We start from the raw sequence: 25,650 nt of genomic DNA, 5'->3' as shown, positions 1-25,650 counted from the left end.
TTTTTTTTTTAAAAAATCAGCCATGCCGCTGCCTAGAAAACATCTACACCATCATCACCACCATCAACAACAACTACATTCAAAACGTTCAAATGCTTCACTCTCTTCGAAAAAATCTTCTCAATCACAATCAGGATCTCAACCTAATAACCAACAATCATCATCATCATCTTCTTCTTCTTCTTCAACTGCACACAATACATCCTCACAATCGTCCTCTTCTTCTTCTCACAATACATCATACTCTTCCCAATCTCTTGCCCGTTTAAATGTCGCTACCCTTCTCTACCTATGGATCAACCAACTTTACCTTCTCGGGAAACTTATCCTAATGCTTTTCGTTTCAATCTTCTGTTCAATCTACCCAAAAATTATAGCCGCTTTCTCTGCAACCGCAGATTTCCTTTGCATCCCAGCCATTATTGAATATCTCCAAATCTTCCTCTCTCCAGATTATTATTCAGGTTTAGACCCTTCCTCAGCTTCTCCCTTTTCATCTTTAATCCCTAAATCTCTTTCAACTCCAGCTTCTCCAAGACTTTATTCAAGCCCACCACCTTATGATTACAACTCACCACTTTCAGAAGAAATTGAAATCTCTTTGGCTGTCTTGGATTCAGATTCCTCTGGCCCATGTAGCTCCTTCGTGATACCTCCAACTGATGACCCCATCGATTTTGATGATACATTGCCAGATTACTCAACTATCGTCTCAAGCATAATACCTACTAAGAATTTTTTTAAATCTGACCTTGACTCTCAACAACAACAACAAAAACAAAAACAAAAACAACTTGAAAATGATTCTGACAATGATACTGAAAATGATTCTGGAAAAGAAGAAGAAGAAGAAGAAGAAGAAGTTAATAAAGATACTGAAGATACTGAAGAAAATACAGAAGATATTGCAGAAGAAGATGAAGATGATACTGAAGATCAAACCATCCATGTTCCCATCACTAATACTAAACAACTACTAGTATCTACTTTAAAATCCTCATCATCATCTTCTTCTTCATCTTCATCTTCTTCCTCTTCTTCTTCATCATCTCCTCTCAACAATTTAAAAGTCTCGTCTTTACAAACTTCTTCTCACAAATCTTCAATCAAACAATCGTTGCATTCCACCCAATCTGTAATTACCCCAGTCTCTAAATATCTCGACAAAAAGGACAAAAAGGACCAAAAGGACCAAAAGGACCAAAAGGATCATTCAGAACCTATCTCGGCTTCTTCTTCTACAGCTTCAACTTCAACTTCAATTTCAATCACATCATCCATCTCTTCTTCTTCTTCTTCTTCTTCTTCTTCCTCGTCGTCTACTTTTAAATATCCTCCATTAGGCCCAGCTATCAACCAATCTCTCACAAGAAAAGCCTCCCAGGATTCAGTCACTTCAGCCCCTTCAAAACATCGCAAATCTGGCTCTGCATCTCGACGTAAAAAGAATTCTTCTTCTTCTACGTCTACGTCTACGTCTACGTCCACATCTATTTCTACTTCTTCCTCTTCCTCTTCTGCTTCTAATCAACAAGGCTCTAAATTTCAACCTACCTCTTCTCAACCTTTAAAACAAAAACAACAAAACTCAACCCCTGCCTTGCCTTCTGCTTCTGTTTCTTCTTCTGTTTCTTCTTCTGCTTTAAAATCAATAAATCAAATTCCACTATCTCCCAAACAACTGAATGGCCGTTCATCTCAAAGATCACAAAAATTTCAACATCAACAAAAACAAACAAAGCCAAAACCTTCGGCTCACTACCGAAGTCTATCAAGCATTGAAACTCCAGCACCTAGTGCATGGGGTGTCAAAAACCTCACCCTTCTTTCAGATCATCAATCTCCATCCCCTTCTTCCCCTTCTTCCTCTTCTTCCTCTTCTTCTGGCTCATCAACTGCTTCTTCTGTTGTCTCTCCATCATCCTCTTCATCTACTCCAAAATCACTTATTTCTCCGAAAAGACCAACCCATCGAGTAGCTGCCAGCCTCGACTCTCATCTTCCTTCTTTCGATTCAATTGACCATTCAGATCCCACCGGTATTGTTAACGCTGTTCTTGCAAATTTCAACTCTTCCTCATCTTCATCTTCTTCAAATGTCGCCTCCCCTGATAGACCATCTTTCTCAGGCCCTTCCCATGCTTCTTCTGTAATGACTCTCTATTCTGATGTCTGGGGTAGCTCGCACTCTCCGCTGACGCGCTCCGCTTCTCTTAACAGACATTATCGTTCTACAGCTTTTGGTCCAGACGAATGGGCTGCTGCTCCTCACCAAGGTCTCGGCCCTATCCCTACACCGATCTCTCCTCAAGGCCATATCTATTCATCAAATGGCTCCAATAATAATGCCATTTCATCGTCTTCATCTTCTTCTTTTTCGGTATTACCTCCTCTTTCACCATTACCACCACTACCTGCTTATCCCTATTCTTCAAACTCATCTGTCCCCCCATCTTCTTCACCTTTACACTCCCATACACCACTGCAACTACAACAACAGCAACAGCAACCTTCCTCTTTCTCTCCATTTCAGTCTCATTCGCTTACTGCAAGCCCGCAACTCCCACCCCAACAGCTTCTTTCTGCCTCGTCACCTACTCTTATAAATGGTACTATTACGGTTCCGGCTTCCAGTGGCGCAATTCCAGTGGGCCCCCACCAACTCTACCCCTTTACACGCTCGTCACCTGCCATGGGAGGTTCCACCTCACTAGCCCCGTCGTCGTCGTCGTCGTCATCATCATCATCATCCTCCTTCTCCTCCTCTTCAACATTACCATACCCCCCGGGACCGGCTGCACGGCTAAGCAGTCCGCCATCATCACCATTCTTTAGCAGTTCCTCTTCATCTTCATCTTCCTCTGCGGCCGCAGCTGTTGCTTCCATTTCTGGGACGGGCCAAAGCGCCTTTTTCCCCGACCGCACGTCTACCCCGTCACCTGTGGTTCCTTGTTCTCCACTTTCAATTGCAATGCCTGCTTCTCTCCATACTCCATCCACACTTTCTTCGTCTCCTCCCATTGGTCTTACTCATATGGCGACTTTTGCGGCAGCTGCAAATAATAGTACAAGCCATGGAACAATTAATACTAATGGTAACAATAATGCCCATACAAATGGTTCTACTCACGGGAACGGATCGGGAATTGGTAACGGATCGACTACTACGCCACACCCGGTTTTCCTAAAACGATCGGCTACAAAGGCTCAACATGCTCAACAATTATTGTGCGCAATTGCAGGTACAGACAAGGAGGACAAGATTAATATTAACTTGGATATTAAAATTAACATTGATAAGCCTAAACCTATTGATACCTCCTTGTCGTCATCGTCATCGTCATCTTCTTCATCAAAGTCGTCTTCATCTTCTTCATCTTTGAAGACTACCACTACCACTACAACAACAACAACCACTACAACCACTACAACTACAACCACTTTGACAGACACCGTAGATGGCCCTGATAATGAAGGAAGTGCAAGTAATGGGCTTGTTGAAGATGATCACGCGTCGGCTGCTCGCCAGACTTCTTCGTCGCTCACGTGGTCCATTCCTACTCATTTACACATGTAATTTTAAAAAAAAATAAAAAATAAAATAAAAAATAAAAATTATAATAAAAATTATTTATTTTTTAATTCATTTTTTTTTTTTTGACCTTGTAAATGAGAAATTTAAAATTTTTTAAAAATTAAAATTAAAAAAAAAAAACGAGTAATATATATAAAAATCTTGATTTGGAATAAAAAGTTTCTCAAACTAAAGAGGATTTCTCTAGAATTTTTAAAGTCTTAAAATGAGCCAATAAAAATCTTTATTTTTTCTAAATTTTTCAAATTTCACTTTTAGTATAACTCACTATATAAAACTTTCCTACAAAATTGTGTTTTTGATTTTTCCAGTTATTGAATCTATAAAAGGGAACCCCCTCCCTCCCCTCCTCCCTCGAGGACACAAATAATTAAACAAATGCAACTAGTTTAGCCTAGTTTTGACTACTAAGTAGTACGTAAACCCTGAACATTGTCAAGGTCCTCGACTCTAATTGTGATATGTAACACATAAAAAAGTTGTAACATCTTTGTTTAAGTACCTCCACAATTTGACTTAAAATTAGAGAAAAAGAAACAAAAAAAAAAAAAAGAATAAAAGTTTTAATTTTTTTTATTTATTTATTTTTTTTATTTTTATTTATTTATTTTTTTTATCTTTTTTTTAAATAAATTAAAACTTATTGCTTAGGATACAAACACGGTAAATAAGTAAATCAATAGAATACACTCTTTAATAATTGTGAGAATTGGCTTGTCGCAGTATTCATCAGAATGTCAAAATAAATACGGGGATTGAAGCTGTTTTGTTATGATCTATTGTTCATAACAGTAGTAAGTATAGTTTCTCATTAACAATATCTATACCATTAGAAAATTAAAAAAAAATTCTGTTAAGGGTAAAGGTAAAGACATATAACAGTATGTATAAAATAAGCAAAAACGAAGGGGGAAGGACGGATGATGGCTGTTTATTTCTGTATAAATGTATCATTTGATATGTCCATATGTCCATATGTCTGAGAGATGTGGAGAACTACTTCAACTTTAATCAACTTATAGATGCTTGGGCTTGCCACTAAGCACAATTGTAATATTGGAGACTATAAGATTCAGAGTTTTGCTCGTCTTAAAAAGTGATTTTCAAAATGAGCAGACTAAGAAACAGATAATTTGACATATTGGCCTATTCACAACTGAAGTTTTTTTTAGAATTTTCCAAGGTGGTCAATGTAATCACATTTAGTAATGTTTTTAAGTTTTTTTTTTTTTTTTTTTAAAAAAAACTGATGGTTATATAGAAGACAAAAACAAATGGAATAATGGTATTATTTAAAGCATGTTCAGCAATGGTAATTGATTATGGAGTTTCAGAATTTCAAAAAAGGCTCATTGGATGGATATACAAAATTTCAATTAGTTTGCGAATATATGTCTATGGTATCTCAAAAAAAAAAAAAAAAACAATTGATAAATTATTATATATATAATAATTTATCAATTGTTTTTTTTTTATATATTATACCTCAATTGCTCTTATGACCGTCTATTGATTCTAATAATAATAGCTTTAAGAATTGTTTTTTTTTTGATGTCAATAACACTGGAGATAGAACTTAATGGAAAAGTTCACTTTATATAAATGACTCAACTTTTAAAGAAGATACTTCAATTACGGCGTTGAAGTATGTGTGGTTTATTGATATAACATTAATGGCAATTGCAGTTATTCTAACTTAATTTCAATTGGATTTAATTTAATTTAATTTAATTTAAAGATTTTCTTAGGTTAACCTTTAATTAAAAAAAAAAAAATTTTTTTTGGTGTTGAACACGAGATGCTTTTTTTTTTTTGCAAGTCTCGATAATAATTTGTACGCATCATGAGGTACTTTATTTTTATTTTTTTTTTATTTTTTTTTTTAATTTTCGACTTTACAAAGTTAGAACAAAAAAGATAAGAGTCTCTTTGTAAAATAAAAATAATAATAAAAAAAATCCCGCTAGTTCATTAAAAAAAATAAAAAAAGAATTTCTCAAAAACCAAAGGCCGAATCTAAAGTGGAATCTATAGTAACTTCTTGCTCCTGCTGTTGCTTAGTATCCTTCCCGATCGACTGTTGTTTTGATAACTCTTCAAGGTTTTCATAACCACCAGACAATGTTTCTTGTTGTTGAGTAGGAGATCCTGAAAACATGGTGAGCCATGATCTTAAGATTCCAGGCGACGCATCCTTCGGGGCCAGCCCAGTGCCATCACCATTTTCATTATCATCATTTATTGTTGTTGTTGTATTTTCCTTATTGTTTTTGTAAATGTATTCTGGTGACGCGGGTGTCTCAAGTAAATCAGATGATTTACCAGTATCATCCTTCGAATCTACCATAGAAGAACTGATTCCATCCTCGGCATCACTGTATATGTCGCTCATATCATCCACACTATCATCGTCCAGTTTATCTGAAATCTCCGGTGACAAGTCCGGGATAGCCACTTCTTCATCGGTAATCAAAAATGCATTTTTATTGTTAATGGTGGGGACCTCATTCACTGTAGATTCCTTGTTTTTGCTAGATTTTTTTTCCATGGATGGCCCTGATGACGTTTCGCCAAGTGATTTTGAGCCTGTTCCATAATCTTTCAACAATGTTGGAACTTGGACGGCTGCTTGTACAATGTGATTGTGTAGATTAACCAGCTGGCGACCTGGTGCAATCAACAACATCTCGCTTGGATCCACGACTTTATCTTTGACTCGGCGCATCAGCTGCTTGCTATTATCGCAAAACCCATTGCTCTTGTCGTCAGACAATGATACTACTCCTGAGCTAGAGTCTGGTGCTACTGGAGGAGTCCCACTGCCATCCAAAAGTCCTAAGAGCATCATTTTGTGTCGGCGTATCCTTGCACGCCTGCGGGCATGTCTGGCTGCGAGTTTAGCTTTCCAGTCTTTGCCAGGGTTTTCACCACCTTCTTCGTTATAGATATCTTTATCGTCCTCTTCTTCATCATCGATATCTTCATCGTCCTCTTCTTCGTCATCAATATCTTCATCATCGTCTTCGTCTGAAAATCCTACAGGGCTATCTGAAAACTCGTCGGAAGATATAATGGCACCTTCGTTATGTGCCGAGTCTGTAGCTGCTGAAGTTGCAGTTGCAGTTGCAGGTGTGAACGGAGGTGGACTTGTGCCATCTTTAGACCAAGTACGTTTTTGCAATTCCATACTTTTGTGTCTCGCATGAGATTTGTCCATAAAACTAAACGGTCTAAGAGGTTTGGAATCTTCGAGAGTTCCAGAACGAGTATTTGAGCCGCTCTGTAGGCTTTGATTCGATTGATTGTTATGACCAAAGCTACGGCTACGATGATGTGATGTAGCTCCCAAGCTACCACTTCTTGTTATAGCAGTGGTGGTGGTGGTAGTGTTATTATTTACATTTGATTTTGAGAATAGTTGTTGGTGCATAGTACGAAGGGGACTCTCGCTTGATGCGGCCAAGTCCTTGGACCCTCGGAGGCCGCGTAACTTGGTACCAAGGCTGGACGAGTTTGTAGAGGAGAGGCTAAAGTGGGATGACGAGTCATTTGAGAGGGCATGTGTTGAAAACAGACCGTGACGCTTTTTGTCGATAGAGGGGTGAGCAGTGATTTTAGGTAAATGGTCTGCACTTAGGGGATGATAAGCGGTAGTTTTTGGGTCTAGTTTATATTCTTCTTCGAGTTCATGTTGGTGTAATTCTCTAGTTTTTTTCTTTTCGAGGCGCTTTTCTTCTTCATCATTTAGGAAACGCTCAAATTCTGACGAGTCATCTTGAGGAGTGGGTGATATACTTTCATTTAAAATGGAGCTTGGACGGGTTGTTGAAACTTTAGGAATGGTTAAGCCTGGGAGAGTTTCAGGAGGGGCTATACTCATTCCTCGGGCCCTTTGATGGATTAGGGCATCACCGGAAAGTAAAGGTTCTGGAGTTTCTTGATAGTCAAGGTCATCTGATGACCTGGAACCGGATGCAACATTGAGAGGAGAACCCGAAGAATGGGACTTTGTAGTTGGCGAGGGAGATCCGTCCGAGGTACTTTTTACCGACGAGTGTCGATGTATACCACTGTTTTGGGAGAAAATGTTGTAATGGTGGTGGTGGTGGTTATTATTGTTATCATTATTGTTATTGTGATTGAGAGAAAAATGTCTTTTTAAAGACAAAATGCGGGTGGGGTGATGGCTTAAAGGCGGGTTGCTGCCGCCGCCGCCGCCACTGTTATTTTGATTGCTTGAGCTGCCTTCTGGGGATGGTGGGCGATGGTTATGGTGGGTATCCTTGTTGTTTGCAGTACCTCCGAGGCTTTGATTGTTATCAAAGGTTGTTGTTGTTGTTGTTGTTGCATTTGCAGACGTGCCGTTATGATTGATTTTTTGTTGGTCCGGAACTTTTGATAAATTTTGATATCCGGAGATATTTGTATTATCATTTTGATAATCGCCGTTACTATTGCTATTGTTATTATTATTGCTTGATATAGTGTTTGAGCTCCATCGGCGACTCAATTTTTTAAGAGAATGGCTTCTGAAAAGACTGCCATGATGAGTTGTTTTGCTGGGTGAGTCTTCGGGGTCTTTTGAGCGAGTTTTATGATTTCTCGAATGCCAAAATCCCATGATGGATGTATGGATGGATATTGAAAGGAGTTGAATAGAAGGAAGGAAATTTGTGAAATGAGATTAATTTAAGAAATGAAAAAAAAAAAAAAAGATAGAAAGAAAGAAATAAATAAAGAAATAAAGAAAGAAAAAGAAAGAAATAAATAATTATAAAGAAGAATAAAGAAAAAACCTTTTTTTTTTTTTTAGTTTTAGTTTTTTGTTAAAAAAAAAACTCAAATTTGCTTCAAAAAAAAAAAAAAAAAAAAAATTATATAAATTGGAGAGAGCAAAATTTTTTTTTTTCATAAACACATAACTTGAGGCCCTCAAATTGAGGAATTTTATATTTTTATAATTTTTTTTTTCACTAATAAATGTTTCATTTTATTTTTTTTTTAAAAAGAAATAAATAAATTTTTAAAATATTTCAATTGATAAACTGAGTTTTGTTAAAGAAGAAGAAGAATAAAATATATATATATTTTTTTTCATTAAACCCACTCAAGTTTCTACTTTTTATAGTTTGATCTCCTCTCTCTTTCTTAAAAAAAAAACAAAATTCCCCATATTCTGTGAACCATCTGCATGTATGAACCATCTAAATAAAAAAAATAAATGAAAATATATAATAAATAAATGAGAAAAAAAAAAAAAAAAAAAAAAAAAAAAAAAAAAAAAAAAAAAAAAAAAAAAAAAAAAAAAAAAATAAAAATAAATAAATAAAAAAAGAGATATTCCATTATGGTACGTGTTTGTCTTGTATTGTCTTGTCTGAAAAAAAAAAAAAAAAAATTATTTCTCACAAACACACACTAATCACACTTAACTTTAACCACAGTTTAACTAACCAAACCTTAATTTCTATTTAATTTAAATTTTTTTTTTTTTCTCTTAAAATAAAGAAAAAAACCCGCAGATCCTTTAAAATTCTTTCTTTCCTCTTGCCCTTCCCTCCCCTTATCAGCACAAGCATAACAAAAAAAAAAAAAAAATATTAAAAATATATATATATAAAAAAAAAAACCTCCATTTTAAACAATCACCACCACCACCATCACCATCCCTTTAAACCACCTTCAGTCACAGCTTTATTCTCATGACATCCTTAGAATCTCTCGGCCTACCCTCAACTGCTGTGCCTTTAGTCATTGCGCCGGTCGCACTGTCTTCTGCCCACTCAACTCAAACTTTTCCACAATATATCCTTTTTGCCTACGCTGAAAAACACCGCGCTTCTCCAGACTCTAAACAATCAACCTCTTCATTTAACCAAGACCTTATCCCATACCTCTTTGAAAAATCTTTCTCCTCAGTTCCTCAAGAACTTGAACAATACCTTGCTCCATACCCTGTTCTACCTCCCCAAGTACATAGTACCTCTCATAAACATCATCATTATCATCAAGACCTCAGCACGTCATCACATACTCACTCTGCGCAATCTAATAATACTACCTCAAAACCCATTGAAACAGACACTGACGCTCTTCCACGTCACCTCAAATACCTCACCATCATCAATTCAACTACCTCAGGTACTCACCGATCTTCGGAAATATACTTTGCCATTCTAGCTCCTCTCCTAAACCGCTTTGGAGTCTCTCATGTATATGTTGCAACTTCTTCTAAAACTTCAGTTAAAACTCACGCTCAATCCTTTACTGACCCAAGCACCGTTGTCCTACTCTCTGGAGATACCTCTGTCTCAGAGTTTATCAACTGCTTGGGCACCCCAGAACACCAACTTCAACCCTTATGTCTCCTGGTCATCCCCACTGGCACTGGAAATGCCCTCGCAAACTCATGTGGTCTCTCTTCAATCCCTATTGCAATCTCAAGATTGTTCCTTGGGAACCCCAAACCTCTTGCAAATTTATTTGTAGAGTTCCCCCCAGGAAGCCACACCGGATCCGATCAAGACGAGTCTTCATCCGACAATGACCGACCTTCATCCTCATGTAGTACCGTGGTCGATCGCAGTGGATCTGCAGGATCTTCAGATACCGCTGTTACGGATCTCGGCTCCTCATCTGCCCTTACATTTTACGCAATTGCAATTGTTTCTTGGGCCGTCCATGCCTCTCTTGTTGCTGACTCGGACTCCCCAGCTTACCGGACTCTTGGATCTACTCGATTCCAAAAAGCCGCCGAGGAAAACCTTGCACGACCCCAGAGGTACCGTGGTACAGTCACTTTAGGTGTAGACTCGACCTTGGATGTAATCAAGCCTCCATCAAAACAAATTAAAGCTCCTTATACACTAGACCACGACCATGCATATCTTTTGTTCTCACTCGTCTCCAAAATTGAAAAAACTTATACAATCTCTCCCAACTCTAACCCACCCTCTGCGTGTGAGCTCCACGTGGTGCATACCGACTATACTTCTAATGAAGATCTTTTAGCCATGATGATGGCCCCATACACTGATGGTGCCTTTTTCAAATTGGGTGATAATGTCCAGTATTATAATCTGCGATATAAAACATCAAACAATGCCCAACCATCAAGAGACTCGCAACCAGGGCCGCTGGCGGCTCAAGTGTGGCCTGGCGAATCAAACCCAACATACCAACGATGGTGTCTTGATGGTGTCACTGTCCATGTCCCAGCAAACGCAGGGCCCGTCAAGATTCATTTGCCAACCTATGTTGCGCATGGATGGACCCTTAACTTAGTCACTTAAAGACGAGAAACAAGAAACAAGAAACAAGAAAAAAAAGATTTTTAAATATACATTGTAAACCTTTTATTCTTTTCAACCTTCTCACTTTTTTTTCTTTTTTTCTTTCTTTCTTTCTTTCTTTCTTTCTTTCTTTCTTTCTTTCTTTCTTTCTTTCTTTCTTTCTTTCTTTCTTTTTTTTTTTTTTTTTTTTTTTTTTTGTTTGTTTGTTTGTTTTTTTTAATATATACACAATGGCGTTTTTTTTTTTTTTTTTTATCCATTTCCCTTGCCTCCCCCTCCTCCTCCCTTTCTAATCAATCTCAATCTCAATATCCATAGGAGGAACCTTGGCAGTTATAGGCTTAACTATTGAACCTTCCTTCTCGTCCACCCGTGGCCGCTTATGTTTACGCCGAGGTCCCATAGACAAGTCAATTTCTTTACGAGCTGCAATCCGACGTAACTTAGTTGCAAGTTCCTGAGAACCTTTTGATGGCCCATCTTCGTGTCCGTTTGTAAATGCCCCAGGTCTCACCAATGGATCAAACCCGATCCGCCGAATATGCTCAGTTTTAAACGGACCAAGCTTCTCCCCAGTAACTAGTTCACTATCGTCCCTGTCATTATCACCATCACCATCACCATCATTATCTTTCCTTTTTTTCCCCCCCCTCTTATCAGAAGACATCCCAGCCACCTGCGATATCGTCACCCCAAGATGACTCCGTATAACATCCCCTGCAGCCCCAGGAGCACTCTTTAACCGCGCTACAAGCTCACTGTCCCGAGCTTTGTTAAGAGCCTGCCGTGCTGCACCTGCATGCGCTCGCATCCCAGCCTCCAGCTGCGCTGGCATGGTTTCAATGTACGACGCATCAAACGGCCGTAACGCCGCCGGCGGCGCAACGTATACCGTCGAATACCCCCCAGTCCCAGGCCCTGTATCCCGCACATGCTGAGGCCGCCGTGTAGTGTCAGGTAAAAGCCCTTGTTTCCTGGCAGTATCGTATCCTTTGGAATTGAGTGCTAACCGACCCCCCTTACCCACTCTCATTGTTGCATACATAGTCCGGCCACCACCAGCACCGCCTTGTCCCATGGAGTTCATCTCCAAACGTTGCGCTCGTGCAGCCTTAGTTCGCTGCTCCGTATGATAGTCACAGTAGGTCGCATGTGCCGCATTGACCCATCGCTGGCACTGCAAATTGCGTGCTGTAGTGGCCGCACACCTTGCAAAGTCCTTTGCCCGTCCTATTTCCAAAATACTATTGTCCGCGTGTGACACGCGTAGCGCAAATGCAGGACCAGGAGGGGCACTTCCTGTAAACGAGGGTTGATTACCGTTAACAGTGTCATGAAGTGATACTCCAGCCATTTGTGCATCGCGCGCTTGGCGCGCCTTTGTCATGTACACGGCTGGGTTTAGCAACGCAACCAGCGAACCTTCGCGCAGTTTCCAGTATCGGTCAAATGCTGCACCTTGTAATGCAAGTGACAGTTCAACAGCTCCAAGATCGGTAAGTGTCAGCATCATAAATGGTTGTGGAGCTTCAGGCCGGGCCCCAGCTCTTCTATTTCCTGATGGTAAAGTTGCGTGCATTACCTTGGATTTATGTGCAACCACGGCAAATACAATCCAATTAGCATCTGTTGGCGCGTCAAAAGTTGGTGGACATACAGTTGCACATAACCGTGAAAGATTATAAAGTCGACAGTCGGCAAGTTCTTCGTAAAACTGTTGGTGTAGGTCTTGAAACGACAAGTACTGTGACGACAGCTTGTACTTGAAAAATGGCTCCACAATGTCTTCGCCCTTTTTCAAGTTAGAACTTTGGTCAATATCCTTGGCTACAGGTACACCATGACTTTTAGTTGCAAAGTATTCTGGGGTTTCTTTTGGTGGTGTTTTGTTTCTCAAGTCCCGTTCTGGTCTTGGTTCTGTAGGCTTTGTTACTACCACTTGTTTTTTGGGTTCTGTGCTTACAATCTCCCCAAACCCTCTCTTTTTCTGTCTAGCCCGAGTATCCTGTTCCTTAGCTGACTTTACTTTAGCAGCCTTAACCTGTGACATGCTCCGGAAAATCGATCCACGAGGCATCTGAGGTACTATATCCTTTTGGAGCCGCGCAAGAACCCGCTCTTCATGCTCTTCATCGCTCTCGCATTGGTATTTGGAGGATCGTAAACTTTGTGCCAATAGCGGTCTTCCAGGTGAATCTGGAGGAGTCCCTGGAATTACAGTTTCTTTTTCTGGGGATGCCTGGCGAGGAGGTGTTCCAGGGATTCGCTCATTGTCTTGATCCTGCTCTTTCTTGTTAGCTTGAGATCTCTCTCGAGATTTAGTTGCAGCCAACTCCTTTTCAAGCCTTGCAATTTTGGCTTTCAAATCCTCTTTACTTTCCGAATCAGACATTTGCCTTTGAAGGTATGGAAATGCAGTTTTTTTTTTTTTATTTTAAATTGCTATCAACAATAATGTTTGTTTGTTTGTTGTTTGCAAATTACTATGTGTGTTGACAAATTTTTTTTTTTTTAAATTATTATTTTCTTTACATAGGAAACAACAGCATCAAAAAAAGCGCGTTGACTACGCGACGCGTCCAGGCAACACAAACGCCACTTTTTAGTGGACAACTCCAACTCAGCCGCACAGAGTTTATTTACAACCTACAAATGGGTCGGTACACTTGAATCAGGTCTTTTACAATAAATATAAGAAAATGAAAATGATTTTAAAAAAAAAAAATTCTTGTATATTATATATATATAAAAAAAACTATAAACATCTCTTTGTAGGATATATATATATATAATATCAAAGACAAAAAAAAATATATATAATCAAAGTATTAAATTATTAAACAAGAAGTCAGCATCCTTTTGCGACATGTTGTGCCAGTGTAGATATAGATATTATTATAAAAAAAAAGCTCGTCATGGTATGATTATGATGTTTTAGTTAACAAATCCAAATGATAAACTGTTAAAATCAAAAATAAACCAATTAGGAAAAGAATTTTATTTTAAAAAGTTTCTATTTTTTTTTAAAAAAAAAAAAGACTTTGACCAGAAATATATTTGTAAACCATTTTTTTTTTCCAATTCTTTGATAATAATAATAACAATAATAGTAACAGTCATGAATAAATAGTCAAACTATAGGTTTCTATATATGCATCAAAAGATAGACATATAAATCCAAAGAAACAAAAAAAAAAAACCGGCAATCAAGGAAGGGATTATAAATGATAATAACTCAAAATAATAATGTAGAACAACTGCAAAAAAGTAAATTAATAATAAGGTATCAGAAAGTATCACAAGATAGATATCTTGTTTTTTATTGTAAAAGTCATAAGATTGTAAACCGTTATAAATGTTTTTTTTTTATTTTTTTTTTAAAAAAAAAATTTGAATAAAATGTGACCCCGAAGGGTAAGGAATAAAAAAAAGGAAAAAAAAAAAAATTCAAAAGAAAAAAAAAAGAGGGATTTTGATAGCTTTTTATAGTTGACATTATCCATTTGAAACATAACAAAAAGTATGTAACTATCAAAATGGTCGGAACTAATTAAATAAAATTGAGTCAGATTCCCGTTTATCATATTAACCAAGGATCCCATTTATGCTTATAAATTCATATCAGTTTATAATGATAATTTTTAATTGCCTTTTTTTTTTGCCTGTTTATGGCATTTTAATTAAAAATAATATTTAACAGTCATTCATAACATTAAAAAAAAATCCCTTTGAACGTGTTTATTAAATTTTGTTTTGTGATAATTTAACAATCTCTCTTCTCTTTAAAACTCCTATTCTCGTATAATTACTTTTCCACAAAATAAAAACGTTAAATTTTTTATAAGTCAAAGCTTGAATCTGTATTATTGTTTTTATGAAATGTGTCTCGGGTAAAGGTCTCAGTCAAGAAATCAGGATGATGATTGTCGATGTTAGTGCTTAAAATCTACAAGCAAAGCGATCATCAAAAGAATCTATCTTCTCTGGTTGGAATGTTGGTTCAATAACTAAATCTAACTTTGTCTTTTTCTTTTTTTTATTATTTTCCCTTTTCTTTGAATTAAACGCTCTGATATTCCTGAACTTGGGCTTTCCCAACTTATCATAGACTTTTGTACTCTTAGCATACCTTGGCATAGTAAAATACCTATTTCTCAAAATAGACTTTAAATTTTTTAATAATTTTATTTCCAAAATCAAAATGTTTTTTTTTAAGAAAAAAAAACTCAACTTGAGCTTTGTGAAGAGACAAATAAAAGTTGCTATCAGTTGGAAATGTTTCAGTAAGTATCTAAACCTTTAATCATCTGGTCAACTAATCACGTAGTCATATCTGAAAACATAGATTCATAGATAACATTAAACAGCTTTATTTTACTAATTATTATATGGTCTGAGAGCAGCTTTGTGATTTCTATGAGTGTTGAATATATTGTGTTTAAGTTGTTGAAAAGTTTAGAGTTAACTATTCTATGTTACAAGTATAATCATATCAGTTGAACAAGAATTTCAATAGATTATCAATTGATTGTGGTACATTCTCTAATTATAAGTGTAAAAAAAAAAAACTTGGTTTGAACATTTAATAACAATTCTTTAACTTAGTAAACAGTTTGGAAATGGTAACCTTTGTCTATTATCAATTTTGTTCATATTTAACAGCCCTAAATAGAGTTAAATGAAGAAAAAAAAATGGATAACACAAAAAAAAAAAAAAAAGTTCCTACAAAGAATATTATGAAAATTTCAAAAAAAACTTATATATATTAAAAAAAAATAACTATATATATATATATAAGTAAAAAAAAACTTTTCAAAATTGCTTATATATTATTGTATTGATCGAGTTGAAGCAAATAAAATGGTTGATAGCAATGGTAAAAATAAAAAAAAGAAACCCTCCCCCCTTTCTTGATGAAAAAAAGGGCAAATAAAAGAGAGGTCACCCAAAAATAAAGAGAGAGAAAAAAAAAAAAAAAAAGGAAATTGTTATTTCTAGACCTGTTTTTAATTTCTCAATAAGCAATGATAAAGATTGTGTTTTGAAAATGTTAATTCATGGAGTAAATTTGGGTGACAAAAAAAATCCTTCTCATTTTATGTTTTGTATTGACCAAGTAATTCATCGGGTGGGGAGGGGTTTCTTTTTTTAAAAAAACAAAATTCTAACGAATAATGACTTCCAAAAAATACTAGCTAAATTTAAATTGACCCAGAAAGTAATTTCTGGGTGAAGAGAAAGTAAAAAAAAAAAAAAAAAAAAAAAAAAGGGATAAAAATAAGCAAAATGACAAATATTTATATTAGTTTTTTTTTTTAAAGCACTAAGAAGTTTATATATATATATTTTTAACAGATGTTTGAAAAAAAAAAAAAAAAAAAACATTTGATAGTTTGTTTGTTTGTTTGTTTTTATTCAAGGGTTATAGAATACATTTGATAGTTTTTTTTTTTTAACACAATAGATTGTGTCAAACCGACAACAGATTTATTGGTAAAAAGAGGGCCATTTTTTTTTTTTATGTTGATGATCTTACAATTGGTGTTTTGAAAAATAAAAATGTTTGAGATGTTCTATTGTTTTTTTTTTTTTTTTTTTTTTTTTAAAAAATAAATTTACAAATTTTAAATCAAATCACATGATAATACAGCCTCATGTGTTTAAAGTTGCGTCGGGGCGAGGCTCTTCAAGGTCCGAAGAGAGGGATGAACGAGAGAAGAGATGCACTACAGGGACGAATATCTTTTAAAATTGTTTTTATTATTATTATTATTATTATTATTATTATTATTATTATTATTATTATTATTATTATTATTATTATTATTATTATTATTATTATTATTATTATTATTATTATTATTATTATTATTATTATTATTATTATTATTATTATTATTATTATTATTTTTATTTTATTTTTTCTTATTAAACAAAAAAAAAAAAAAAAAAAAACAATTGAATAGATTTTAGAAATTCATTCTATATATTAATTTTTTTTTTTTTAAATAAACAGAGTGATGGTGATGATGACATTTTCAAATGATTGGATTGGATATTGAGTTTGATTTATGATTCTCAAAACAAATCATGATTTGAATCAAACACTTATATAATGTTAAACAAATATTTAATTAAAGCCTAGCTAGCCCGGTAAAACTATTGCCGTTTCTTGTATATTTCAAGGTATCTCATACAAGGTATCTCATATGGTATCTCATATGGTATCTCCCAGTTTCATCATTTATCCCCGCATTTGACAAAACGAGGTCCTAGTATCATGTCAAATTTAAGAATGACTTTTAATTTTTTTTTTAATTTTTAATTTTTTTTTTTTTATTCTTGACCTCCCCTCCCCTCCTCTCTTTATTTGTTGTTCAGTACCACGGACCGAGCAAAAACCGGTTTCTGTTTGTCTATACATTTAGATTATAAGATAAAAAAAAAATTTAATAAAATAAAAAATAAAATAAAAGAAGAACCAACTCTGCCCTAATTGAAAGTTTATCAAGTAATTGAAATTGATAAAAAAAAAAAAAAAAAAAAAAAAGAGAAGAAGATTGAAACCTCATACCTACGTAGTTTAAAAAAGTATGCTGACTTTAGGCAAATATATATAGATAGGAGGTGGAGACGGTAACAATATTTGTTTGTAAAGTTCACAAATACCATAATAATAATTTCCGAATCATATCATGATATCATGATATCATGTACCAAAATGTCAGTATTTCATGAATATATACCAAAATGAATGATGTTAAAGTATTTCTTTTCTTGAGAAATTAAAAAAATGCCTCTCTAGTTTTTCTTGTTATTCCATGAGATTCTTTAAATCAATCTCATAATTATCACCATTTTAATTCACTCGGAAGTCTCTAAAGCCCATTTTTTTTTTTTTTTTTTTCATTTTCCTTTTCCTTTTCCTTTTCAATTCGGATAAAAGATTTTATTTTATTTTGTTTCATTTTATTTTATTTCATTTTTATATAATAATAAAATAAAAATATTATATATATATATATAATTCCTAGACCACGATATACGCGTGTGGCTGTAAGCAAGGGATGGGGCTGAGTAAAAAATAAAAAAAAATAAAAAATAAATAAAAAATAAATAAAAAATAAATAAAAAATAAAATTTTCCTAACCGAGCGCACTTTCGGACTTTTGTTGGGTGCGTTGGCCTTGAAAAAGTTTAGAAAATTTGTTTTTTTTTTTTTTTTTTTTTTTGTTAAACAAGAAAAAGTCTAAACTGTTAACGCCTACAATGCCAATGTTAATGTTGGCACACACTTAATTATAATTCTATATATATACAAGCACGTCAATCCTGGGCCGATTTACGGACAAGTAATAGTAGTAGTAGTTGTAATAACATTGAAACGTAGAAACGTAAAAACGTGGGGTCTTAAATTTTGTAGCCATAATAATTCAAATTAAAGATATTTGATATTAATTAGAAATACCAAAGTTTTTTTTTTTTTTTTTTTTATCAATTGCCGATAGATATCATATATATATAATTCTTTTTATTTATTTTTTTTTTTTCTTCGCTCTTTCGCTTTTAAAATTAACCCGCTGGTTCTCGTTTTATTTTTTTTTTATTTATTTTTTGGAATCTGTTTTAATCATAGGTTTTGTCAATGCCGATTGAAATAGGTGGGTAGCTAAAAATATTTTATAAGAAGTTTCCCCTTTTAAGGTCTGTGCGGCGCAAAAAACTATGTTTAGAAAAAAGATATATCCACGGGCAGAGGGAAGAACAGACCAAAAAAAAAATTAATTAAATAAATAAATAAATAAATAAATAAATAAATAAATAAATAAATAAATAAATAAATAAATAAATAAAATAAATAAATAATAATAACCAGGCATTTATATTAAATATGTAGTCTGTAAGCTGTTATTTAAAAGTCGTTAAATTCAAAATAAATAAAAAAAAAAAGGTCAATATAACAAACAATGTTTATAATCATAGACATCAATATCAACAACATATATATTCTATATCAACTTTAAAAAAAAAAAAAATAAATAAAAAAGGCATTCAAGTTTGTTAATAATAATAATATAGAAAAATAATTTATATTTAACAAATCTTCCGGAATATCTTAAAATCATCTTGTCTTAATGCCGCTACCCCTATATATTTCTCCCCTCTTTCATACACATAGCACAAAAAGTTTTTCCTTCTTCTTCTTCTTCTTCTTCTTCTTCTTCTTCTTCTGTTTTTTCTTATTCTTCTTCTTCGGAGCTGCTGGCACCCCACGCCGGACTTTTCCTGCGGGAAACTGCCATGTCATCTTACGTAACTTATTACTGTACGTACGGCTATTGTTGTACTTTCCCACATAATAAGACCGTCCCAGCCGTAGCTTAACTTAAAGACTCTATTAAGTTTCTAAAAATCAGACGGGCACCCTCACTCGGTCCTCCGATTTTGTAAGTCAATGATTTGAAAATAATTAAAAAAAAAAAAAAAAAAAAAAAAATTTAAAAATAAGCCTTTCTTCAACAATTTTTTTTGGTTTTTTTTGGTTAAATGCTAAAATATATACCTTCAAGAGTAACAAATCTATCATATCAAAAAAAAAAAAAAAAAATTCAGTATTTTTTAGAGTAATTCCATAACTTGAGTAATAATAATAAAATATACATTAATATGCACCCCTCTTTTTTTTTTTTCTTTTTTTTATTTATTTTTATTTTTAATTTTATTTATATAAAAAAATAAAATATCATTCAGGACCGGCGTCCGGTCGCCGAATACGGGAAATTGTACTCTTTGCTGAGTTTTTCATTTTGTTGGGACTTTTGATAATTTAATGCTGGCTGGCTGTCCCTTTCTGATAATAATAATAATAATAATAATAATAATAATAATAATAATAATAATAATAATAATAATAATAATAATAATAATAATGATCTTTATTATTAGTACTATTAGTATCATATCACTGTTGATCTTTTTTTTTTTTTTCTTAATCTTTACGGCTAATTCTCCTATATATTGTCTCGCTTGCCTTTTGAAACAAATATATAAATACTCGAGAATTTTCCCATGAATTGAAATTTATATGTATATATAAATCTTTTTTTTTTCTTAATTATTTATTACTATTATTACTATTACTATTAAATCAAATCGTCTTACTATTCATACCACTATACAAGCTATACCAAATCAATTATCCATCCCTAATCCCATATTCTCGCATTTACGCATTTACACATTTACGCATTTATAACATACCCCACATCCTCACAAAATGACTACCGCTATCCCAATAACTCCCCCCATGACCCACAATCATCTCAATAGAAAACCATCTACATCTTCAATTAAGCCAGCCCTCGAAGCAACTTACTCAGAAGAGTATGACACCATTGCCACACATCCTTACACAAAGGCCTTACTGGCTCTGGGTCGGTTTGATATCGAGCATCCTTACGATCTCCCCGAGGAGCAAGCTGAATACTCTCTAACAGCTGGAACTTTGGCTGGCCCCAAAATGATTGCACACACTCCTCTCACTCTTGTTGCGCGGCGTTCTCCAGGTCAAAAAGCTTTGGCTCCACGTCCAAAGTCTCCAGTGATTCCTGGCTACAACGATGGACCCATTTCAGAAGATGAAGAAAATGATCAATTGTATAATGAAATAATAGTCTTCTATCACCTCGGTGAAAAACTTTGCGGTCATCAGGGCTTGATCCACGGAGGTCTATTGGCCACCCTTATGGATGAAAGTCTCTGCAGATGTGGCTTCCCATGTCTCCCTAATGGCCTCGGCGTCACTGGTTCCCTCAACATCAAGTATCTTGCACCAACTCCCTCAAACTCCATTGTGGCACTGCATGCCCGGTGCATCAAAGTTGACGGACGTAAAGCTACCATAAAGGGCACCATTTCTGTCGTCCAGAGTGGAGATGAATCCTCAGAAACTCCATATACAGCCAAGACATGCGTCTCAGGTGAAGCTCTCGTCATTGAACCTAGATGGGTGGCTAAGATTGATAACGGACATTTCTCAAAACCTACCACTCCTGATGTTTCCAAACCCTCATCTCCCTCTGCATCTAAGCCCTCTACTCCTCCAGCAACTGACTAAAAAAAATATGTCTTTTAATTAATATATATATATATTTATAATTCTACTATTCTGTGTTATGATGATGATTGTTTGCTTCATTTTCTTTTTTTTTTTAACAAAAATTTATTTTCAATGCTAAATATAATAATAATAATAATAATAATAATAATAATAATAATAATAATAATAATAATAATAATCAATGCTTTGTGTCTGTATCTAATGACTCCAGATTTGAATAATATTCCGTAGATTGCTGGAATGTACGTCGCTCAGACGGCTGCCCCAATTCGTCCCGAATAACTTCATTGTAAGATGGTGGCGGTGCATCAGTCCCAGCTTCAGGGTCTACGTTTGTAGCTGCCGTTGCAGGCCGTGGGGGTTTTGGAGGCGGCGCGGACCAATCTTTAGACGTGATACCTGCCAAAATCTTAATGTCACCAATCACAGAAACATATTGAGCCGCAGAAGAAGACCCATGGCTGCCCCCGTTGCTGCTGTTGCTGCTGCTGCTGCTGCTGCTGCCGCCACCACTACCACTTGCTGAAGAAAACCCAGCAACAACTTCCAAAGAATAGCTCCGAGCAATGTTACAAGTATTAAAGCTAGGTGCAACAGAATCAGGAATCCTCACCTTCTCCCAAATGCCGGAGGGAAGTTCAGCCTCCCAGACCTGTCCTAGCTTGGGCACTGTTGCTGGAGAAAACTCAGATCCAGGCAACGCAATCTTCATATTAGTTTGATTCATCAACGTGATGGAATGCGTATGTCGCTTGGCATACGCCTGCGACCGTGTGTCGGTGATGGCATATAACTTAATGATCAAATCATCCAGAATAATGGTTGGCGCGTTACCAGAAGTAGCAGCTGACTTGCTGGGAGGCTTCAAGTGCATCACAAACAGCCGCAGCGGAAGCTCCCTCGTCGGATTTATGTACGTAGGGAACCTCATGTCAAACATAATATTAAGACTGGGCACCGCAGGTGTACTGGGTCCAGACGAAAACAGTGACTTAAGAAACCCCTTTTGTTGCTGCTGTTGTTGCTGTTGTTGTTGCTGCTGAGCCAAAGCAGTTGTTCCATTCAGGGGCAATGAAATTTGTCTGCGCGCATAACGAATTTCATTCATGCCAACGTTGGGATCAATTCGATCAGGTGAAATGTAAATAAACGGCTGATATATGCGCAAGTTGACCTTAAGAAATGAAGTTCTATTAACAGTTGCCTTTAAAAAGTATCGTACCGAAGCAATCTGTGACATGTCTGAAAGTGCCGGTGGTAGAGGGCCGCGCACATGTCCCGAGGCCTCACGTGCATAGTCAATGCCACTGCTATCAATCACAAGTCGCGATAAAGACAACGATCCAGGTTGCTTGACACGATCGCAGTCTGCGTTATTTGGAATCTTAAAAGAAAACGGGTACTGGTGCTCACCAGCCGGTAGAGTAAACTGGTGGGACGAGGAGGCTTCATCTACAGCCCGGGGTGGGAACACGGTTTCTGTAAGGTAAAGGAATTTGTGGATCTCAATGGCATAGTTTTCTTTACGCCTTCGTCGACGGTCTTCTTCATCTTGAGGAATGGGTGTTCGTGAAAAGGCAACACCTTCTAGCTTAAGTTGAATATTGCGAACCGTCTCTGCAGATTCAAACCGGAGCTTTAATACACCTTTGATGGTGTCTCCTGATGTAAACGTAGCGTTCGTAAGACTCCCCACTTTTTGAAAAAAAAAAAAAAAAAAAAAAAAAATGAAAAAGTTAGTCGACAGTTCATTCGAAAGTATAGCAAAAAAAAAAAAAAAAAAAAAAAGACATTAAATTCATACTTACAGTCGATTTTTCCAGACATAACTAATTAAAGAAAGAAAAAAAAAAAGTAAACAATAGAGTGATGTGTGGAACAAAAAAAAAAAATAATAATCCTTTTTTGATGGATTAAAACAACAGCCAGAATAAGAATATATTCTTTTAATATATTAATGAAAAATAAGCAAGAGAAAAATATCTACAAGGAACAAAAAACCAAAAAAAAAAAAAAGATGAAAGCCAAATTATTTAAGACGACAAGAAAAAAAAATGCCGCTGAATTGTTTCTTTTTTTTAAATTTTTTTTTTTGGGAGGAGGAATTTCAGCAAAGCTTAAAGATTGTGTTTTGTTCACAAATAGGGTGGCAGTGTAGAAAAAATTAAAAAAATTAAAAAAATTAAAAAAATTAAAAAAATTAAAAAAAAAAACAAAAGACTATCGTTTGACTCAGTCAAAAAAAAAAAAAAAAAAAAAAAAGCAACCACAACTGTACACACACAACATCAAATAGGCTGCCGTCAACATCAACCTTGTATTCTAGCCGCGCATGATAAAATAGCAATTTACACGAATATATATATATATATATATATATATATCTCAGTCATTCTCATCTTTTAATTATTAATACCATTATTATTATTATTATTATTATTTTTTTTAAAAGTATATATATTACTATGCTATGCTATTATCATTGATAATGTCTTTGTTTTGATTCTTTTTAAATCAATTAAATACCACCATTTTCTGGTAGAGATGCTCGATTCTTGGGGAAGAAAAAGTGACGGCCATAGTATACTGCGTTAAACCCAGCCATCGCTGCAAGACCAAGAGGTAACGGTCGCACGCTCTTGACGGCTGGTCTACCATAAGCCAACAAGTATAAAGCACTCCAGACTGTTTAAATGTTAAAATATCATACTTATAAGCGGAAAAAAAATTAATAAATACCTGAAGAAAAGCCTGCACCGTTGATCAAATCATCATCATAAATCATATATCCTAAAACATTTCAGTTAGAATTTTCCGACATAAACTGAATCAACTAACCTCCCAAAATTTGAGCCAAGCTGAACCCAACAATGCCCTTTGTTCCTGGTCTGAAAGCTTTATTTTGAGTTGCTTTAGGGAACGCCAACCATACTGTCATTTCTTATCAGTCATATGGTCTAATCATAAACACAAATCAAATTAAATCAATTCAAATCAACTTACAGCCTACAGCAAAAGACCATGCAGGAATTGGTGTTTCTGTGCTTGCCACTGCTTGACCCCACATTGTCTTTACGACTGTTGACTCGGAGGTAGTTTTTGTATTATTTTGACTTTGGCTCATTTTTATTTGAAAAATTAATTGATTACCGATAAGTATTGTGAGATGAAGAAAAAAAAAAAGAAGAATGAAGGTAAATAAATATAAAAAAAAGAGTAATCAGAAAAAAAAAAAAAAAAAAAAAGGAACTCAATTTGAATGATTTTTTGTTTGTTTGTTTGTTTTTAAAGTTACCGTTCTTTGGCTTCTTTCGTAGCAATCAAAGTAAGGATAAGTGTTGGGAGGGGTATGTATATATATAAAACAGCAACTGGTGTAAACTACGAATAATAACTACGCAATAAACCACAAAGAAAAGAATAATTAAATCAAATGATCAAGTTATTCGTTAAAGAGATAAAGAAGATCAGAATAATGTAAGTTTCTCTTTAAATATTTATAAATTTATATACAAGGCACTGAGCTCACATAGGGATTTTGTTTATTTTATTTCATTTCCAACAGCAAAAAAAAAAAAAAAAAAAAAATGGGCAAGCTTTGTATGGGTATATGGCTGTGGTGACTTTTCTCCAACTATCAATGACATCATGATGAATAATATTTACGTAATATATATTTGAATTTTTGTTTGTTACATTTGCAAAAGTCCAGTAGTCTCTATCAAAAAAAATTAATTAATTAAAAAAAAAAAAAACAAACAAACAAATAAACCTCCACTCACTTATATTTATATAAATATACCATTTTCTTTCCAAAAAAAATCATAATGATTCTATCTTTCAGGAACAAACGTTAATTTATATATAAATATTTATACAAAATACTCATCGTTAACGTCACAATAATATCTTATATATATATATATATTTTTTTTTTTTTTTCGGGATAAAATACCCTTGTTTCTCCCCCACCTCCCTATGCACGTTCTCAAAACTTAAACGAACCTACTTTTGAAACAGTTTGTACTCTCCCTTACATGATACCTTGCCTTATTCCCTATCCCAGTTGTTTTCTTCTGTCCCATTAAGGAAGATGTATATTTTTATACCCAATTTCAAAAAAAATACTTGTCGCGTTTCTTCTGCGCGTGTAGCGCGTGCTCAGAACATTTTTTTTTTATTTTTATTTTTATTTTTATTTTTTACTTTTTTTCATCAAATTAAACTTTTCAAGTTTCTTTTCAATTTTTTCTTTGAAACAAAAAAAATTTTTTTTTTCCAAGCATGATGTATGTGCACTGACATGATTTATATATACCAGAGATTTTTTTTTTATAAAAAAAAAACAAATTAGTTAAATCTATCTTTTTCCCAGATCAAACGATAAAATTAAATCTCATAAAACGTCATCCAACCGTTCTTTTAATCTTGTTTTTAAAATTTTTCAACTTTGTCACGTAGCCCTTTTTGCTTCTATTAAACGACTATCGTATTATCTTTCAAAGAATTTCTAAGCACAATGGAAAAAATGAAAAAAAAAAATGAAAGAAGAAAAAATAAACAATTGAGTAATAAACAAGAAAAAAAAAGGTCCTAGTTTCTATTTTTAATTTGTGTAAGGCGGAATTCTAAAGTTAAGCTT

At 34.5% G+C, this 25,650-nt stretch overlaps 7 protein-coding genes across 7 annotated transcripts; 3 read left to right on the top strand and 4 right to left on the bottom strand.

The window, feature by feature from the left end:
- Positions 1-22: 22 nt before the first annotated feature.
- SAPINGB_P000986 (uncharacterized protein) lies at positions 23-3,577 on the top strand (the record flags this gene model as incomplete). The annotated part of the gene is made up of 1 exon (XM_031995709.1): positions 23-3,577. One exon carries the CDS (start codon positions 23-25, stop codon positions 3,575-3,577), a length of 3,555 nt encoding a protein of 1,184 aa, XP_031851600.1.
- A 2,014-nt stretch (positions 3,578-5,591) lies between these two features.
- On the bottom strand, positions 5,592-8,216 carry SAPINGB_P000985 (uncharacterized protein; the record flags this gene model as incomplete). Its single annotated transcript, XM_031995708.1, has 1 exon — positions 5,592-8,216. The coding sequence occupies one exon, from the start codon at positions 8,214-8,216 to the stop codon at positions 5,592-5,594; it is 2,625 nt and encodes an 874-aa protein (XP_031851599.1).
- Positions 8,217-9,297: 1,081 nt separating this feature from the next.
- On the top strand, positions 9,298-10,887 carry SAPINGB_P000984 (uncharacterized protein; the record flags this gene model as incomplete). The annotated part of the gene is made up of 1 exon (XM_031995707.1): positions 9,298-10,887. One exon carries the CDS (start codon positions 9,298-9,300, stop codon positions 10,885-10,887), a length of 1,590 nt encoding a protein of 529 aa, XP_031851598.1.
- A 289-nt stretch (positions 10,888-11,176) lies between these two features.
- On the bottom strand, positions 11,177-13,279 carry SAPINGB_P000983 (uncharacterized protein; the record flags this gene model as incomplete). Its single annotated transcript, XM_031995706.1, has 1 exon — positions 11,177-13,279. One exon carries the CDS (start codon positions 13,277-13,279, stop codon positions 11,177-11,179), a length of 2,103 nt encoding a protein of 700 aa, XP_031851597.1.
- Positions 13,280-20,165: 6,886 nt separating this feature from the next.
- SAPINGB_P000982 (uncharacterized protein) lies at positions 20,166-21,005 on the top strand (the record flags this gene model as incomplete). The annotated part of the gene is made up of 1 exon (XM_031995705.1): positions 20,166-21,005. The coding sequence occupies one exon, from the start codon at positions 20,166-20,168 to the stop codon at positions 21,003-21,005; it is 840 nt and encodes a 279-aa protein (XP_031851596.1).
- Positions 21,006-21,186: 181 nt separating this feature from the next.
- Positions 21,187-22,835, bottom strand: SAPINGB_P000981 (uncharacterized protein; the record flags this gene model as incomplete). Its single annotated transcript, XM_031995704.1, has 2 exons — positions 21,187-22,703; positions 22,817-22,835. 2 exons carry the CDS (start codon positions 22,833-22,835, stop codon positions 21,187-21,189), a joined length of 1,536 nt encoding a protein of 511 aa, XP_031851595.1.
- A 691-nt stretch (positions 22,836-23,526) lies between these two features.
- Positions 23,527-24,132, bottom strand: SAPINGB_P000980 (uncharacterized protein; the record flags this gene model as incomplete). The annotated part of the gene is made up of 4 exons (XM_031995703.1): positions 23,527-23,693; positions 23,748-23,798; positions 23,847-23,903; positions 24,012-24,132. The coding sequence occupies 4 exons, from the start codon at positions 24,130-24,132 to the stop codon at positions 23,527-23,529; spliced, it is 396 nt and encodes a 131-aa protein (XP_031851594.1).
- Between the last annotated feature and the right edge of the window lie 1,518 nt (positions 24,133-25,650).

The sequence above is a fragment of the Magnusiomyces paraingens genome, assembly GCF_902498895.1.
Source record: "Magnusiomyces paraingens strain CBS 517.90 genome assembly, contig: contig1, whole genome shotgun sequence".
Taxonomy (NCBI): domain Eukaryota; kingdom Fungi; phylum Ascomycota; class Dipodascomycetes; order Dipodascales; family Dipodascaceae; genus Magnusiomyces; species Magnusiomyces paraingens.
Note: the sequence above shows the minus strand (reverse complement) of the source record. Positions and strands in the feature narration are given on the sequence as shown.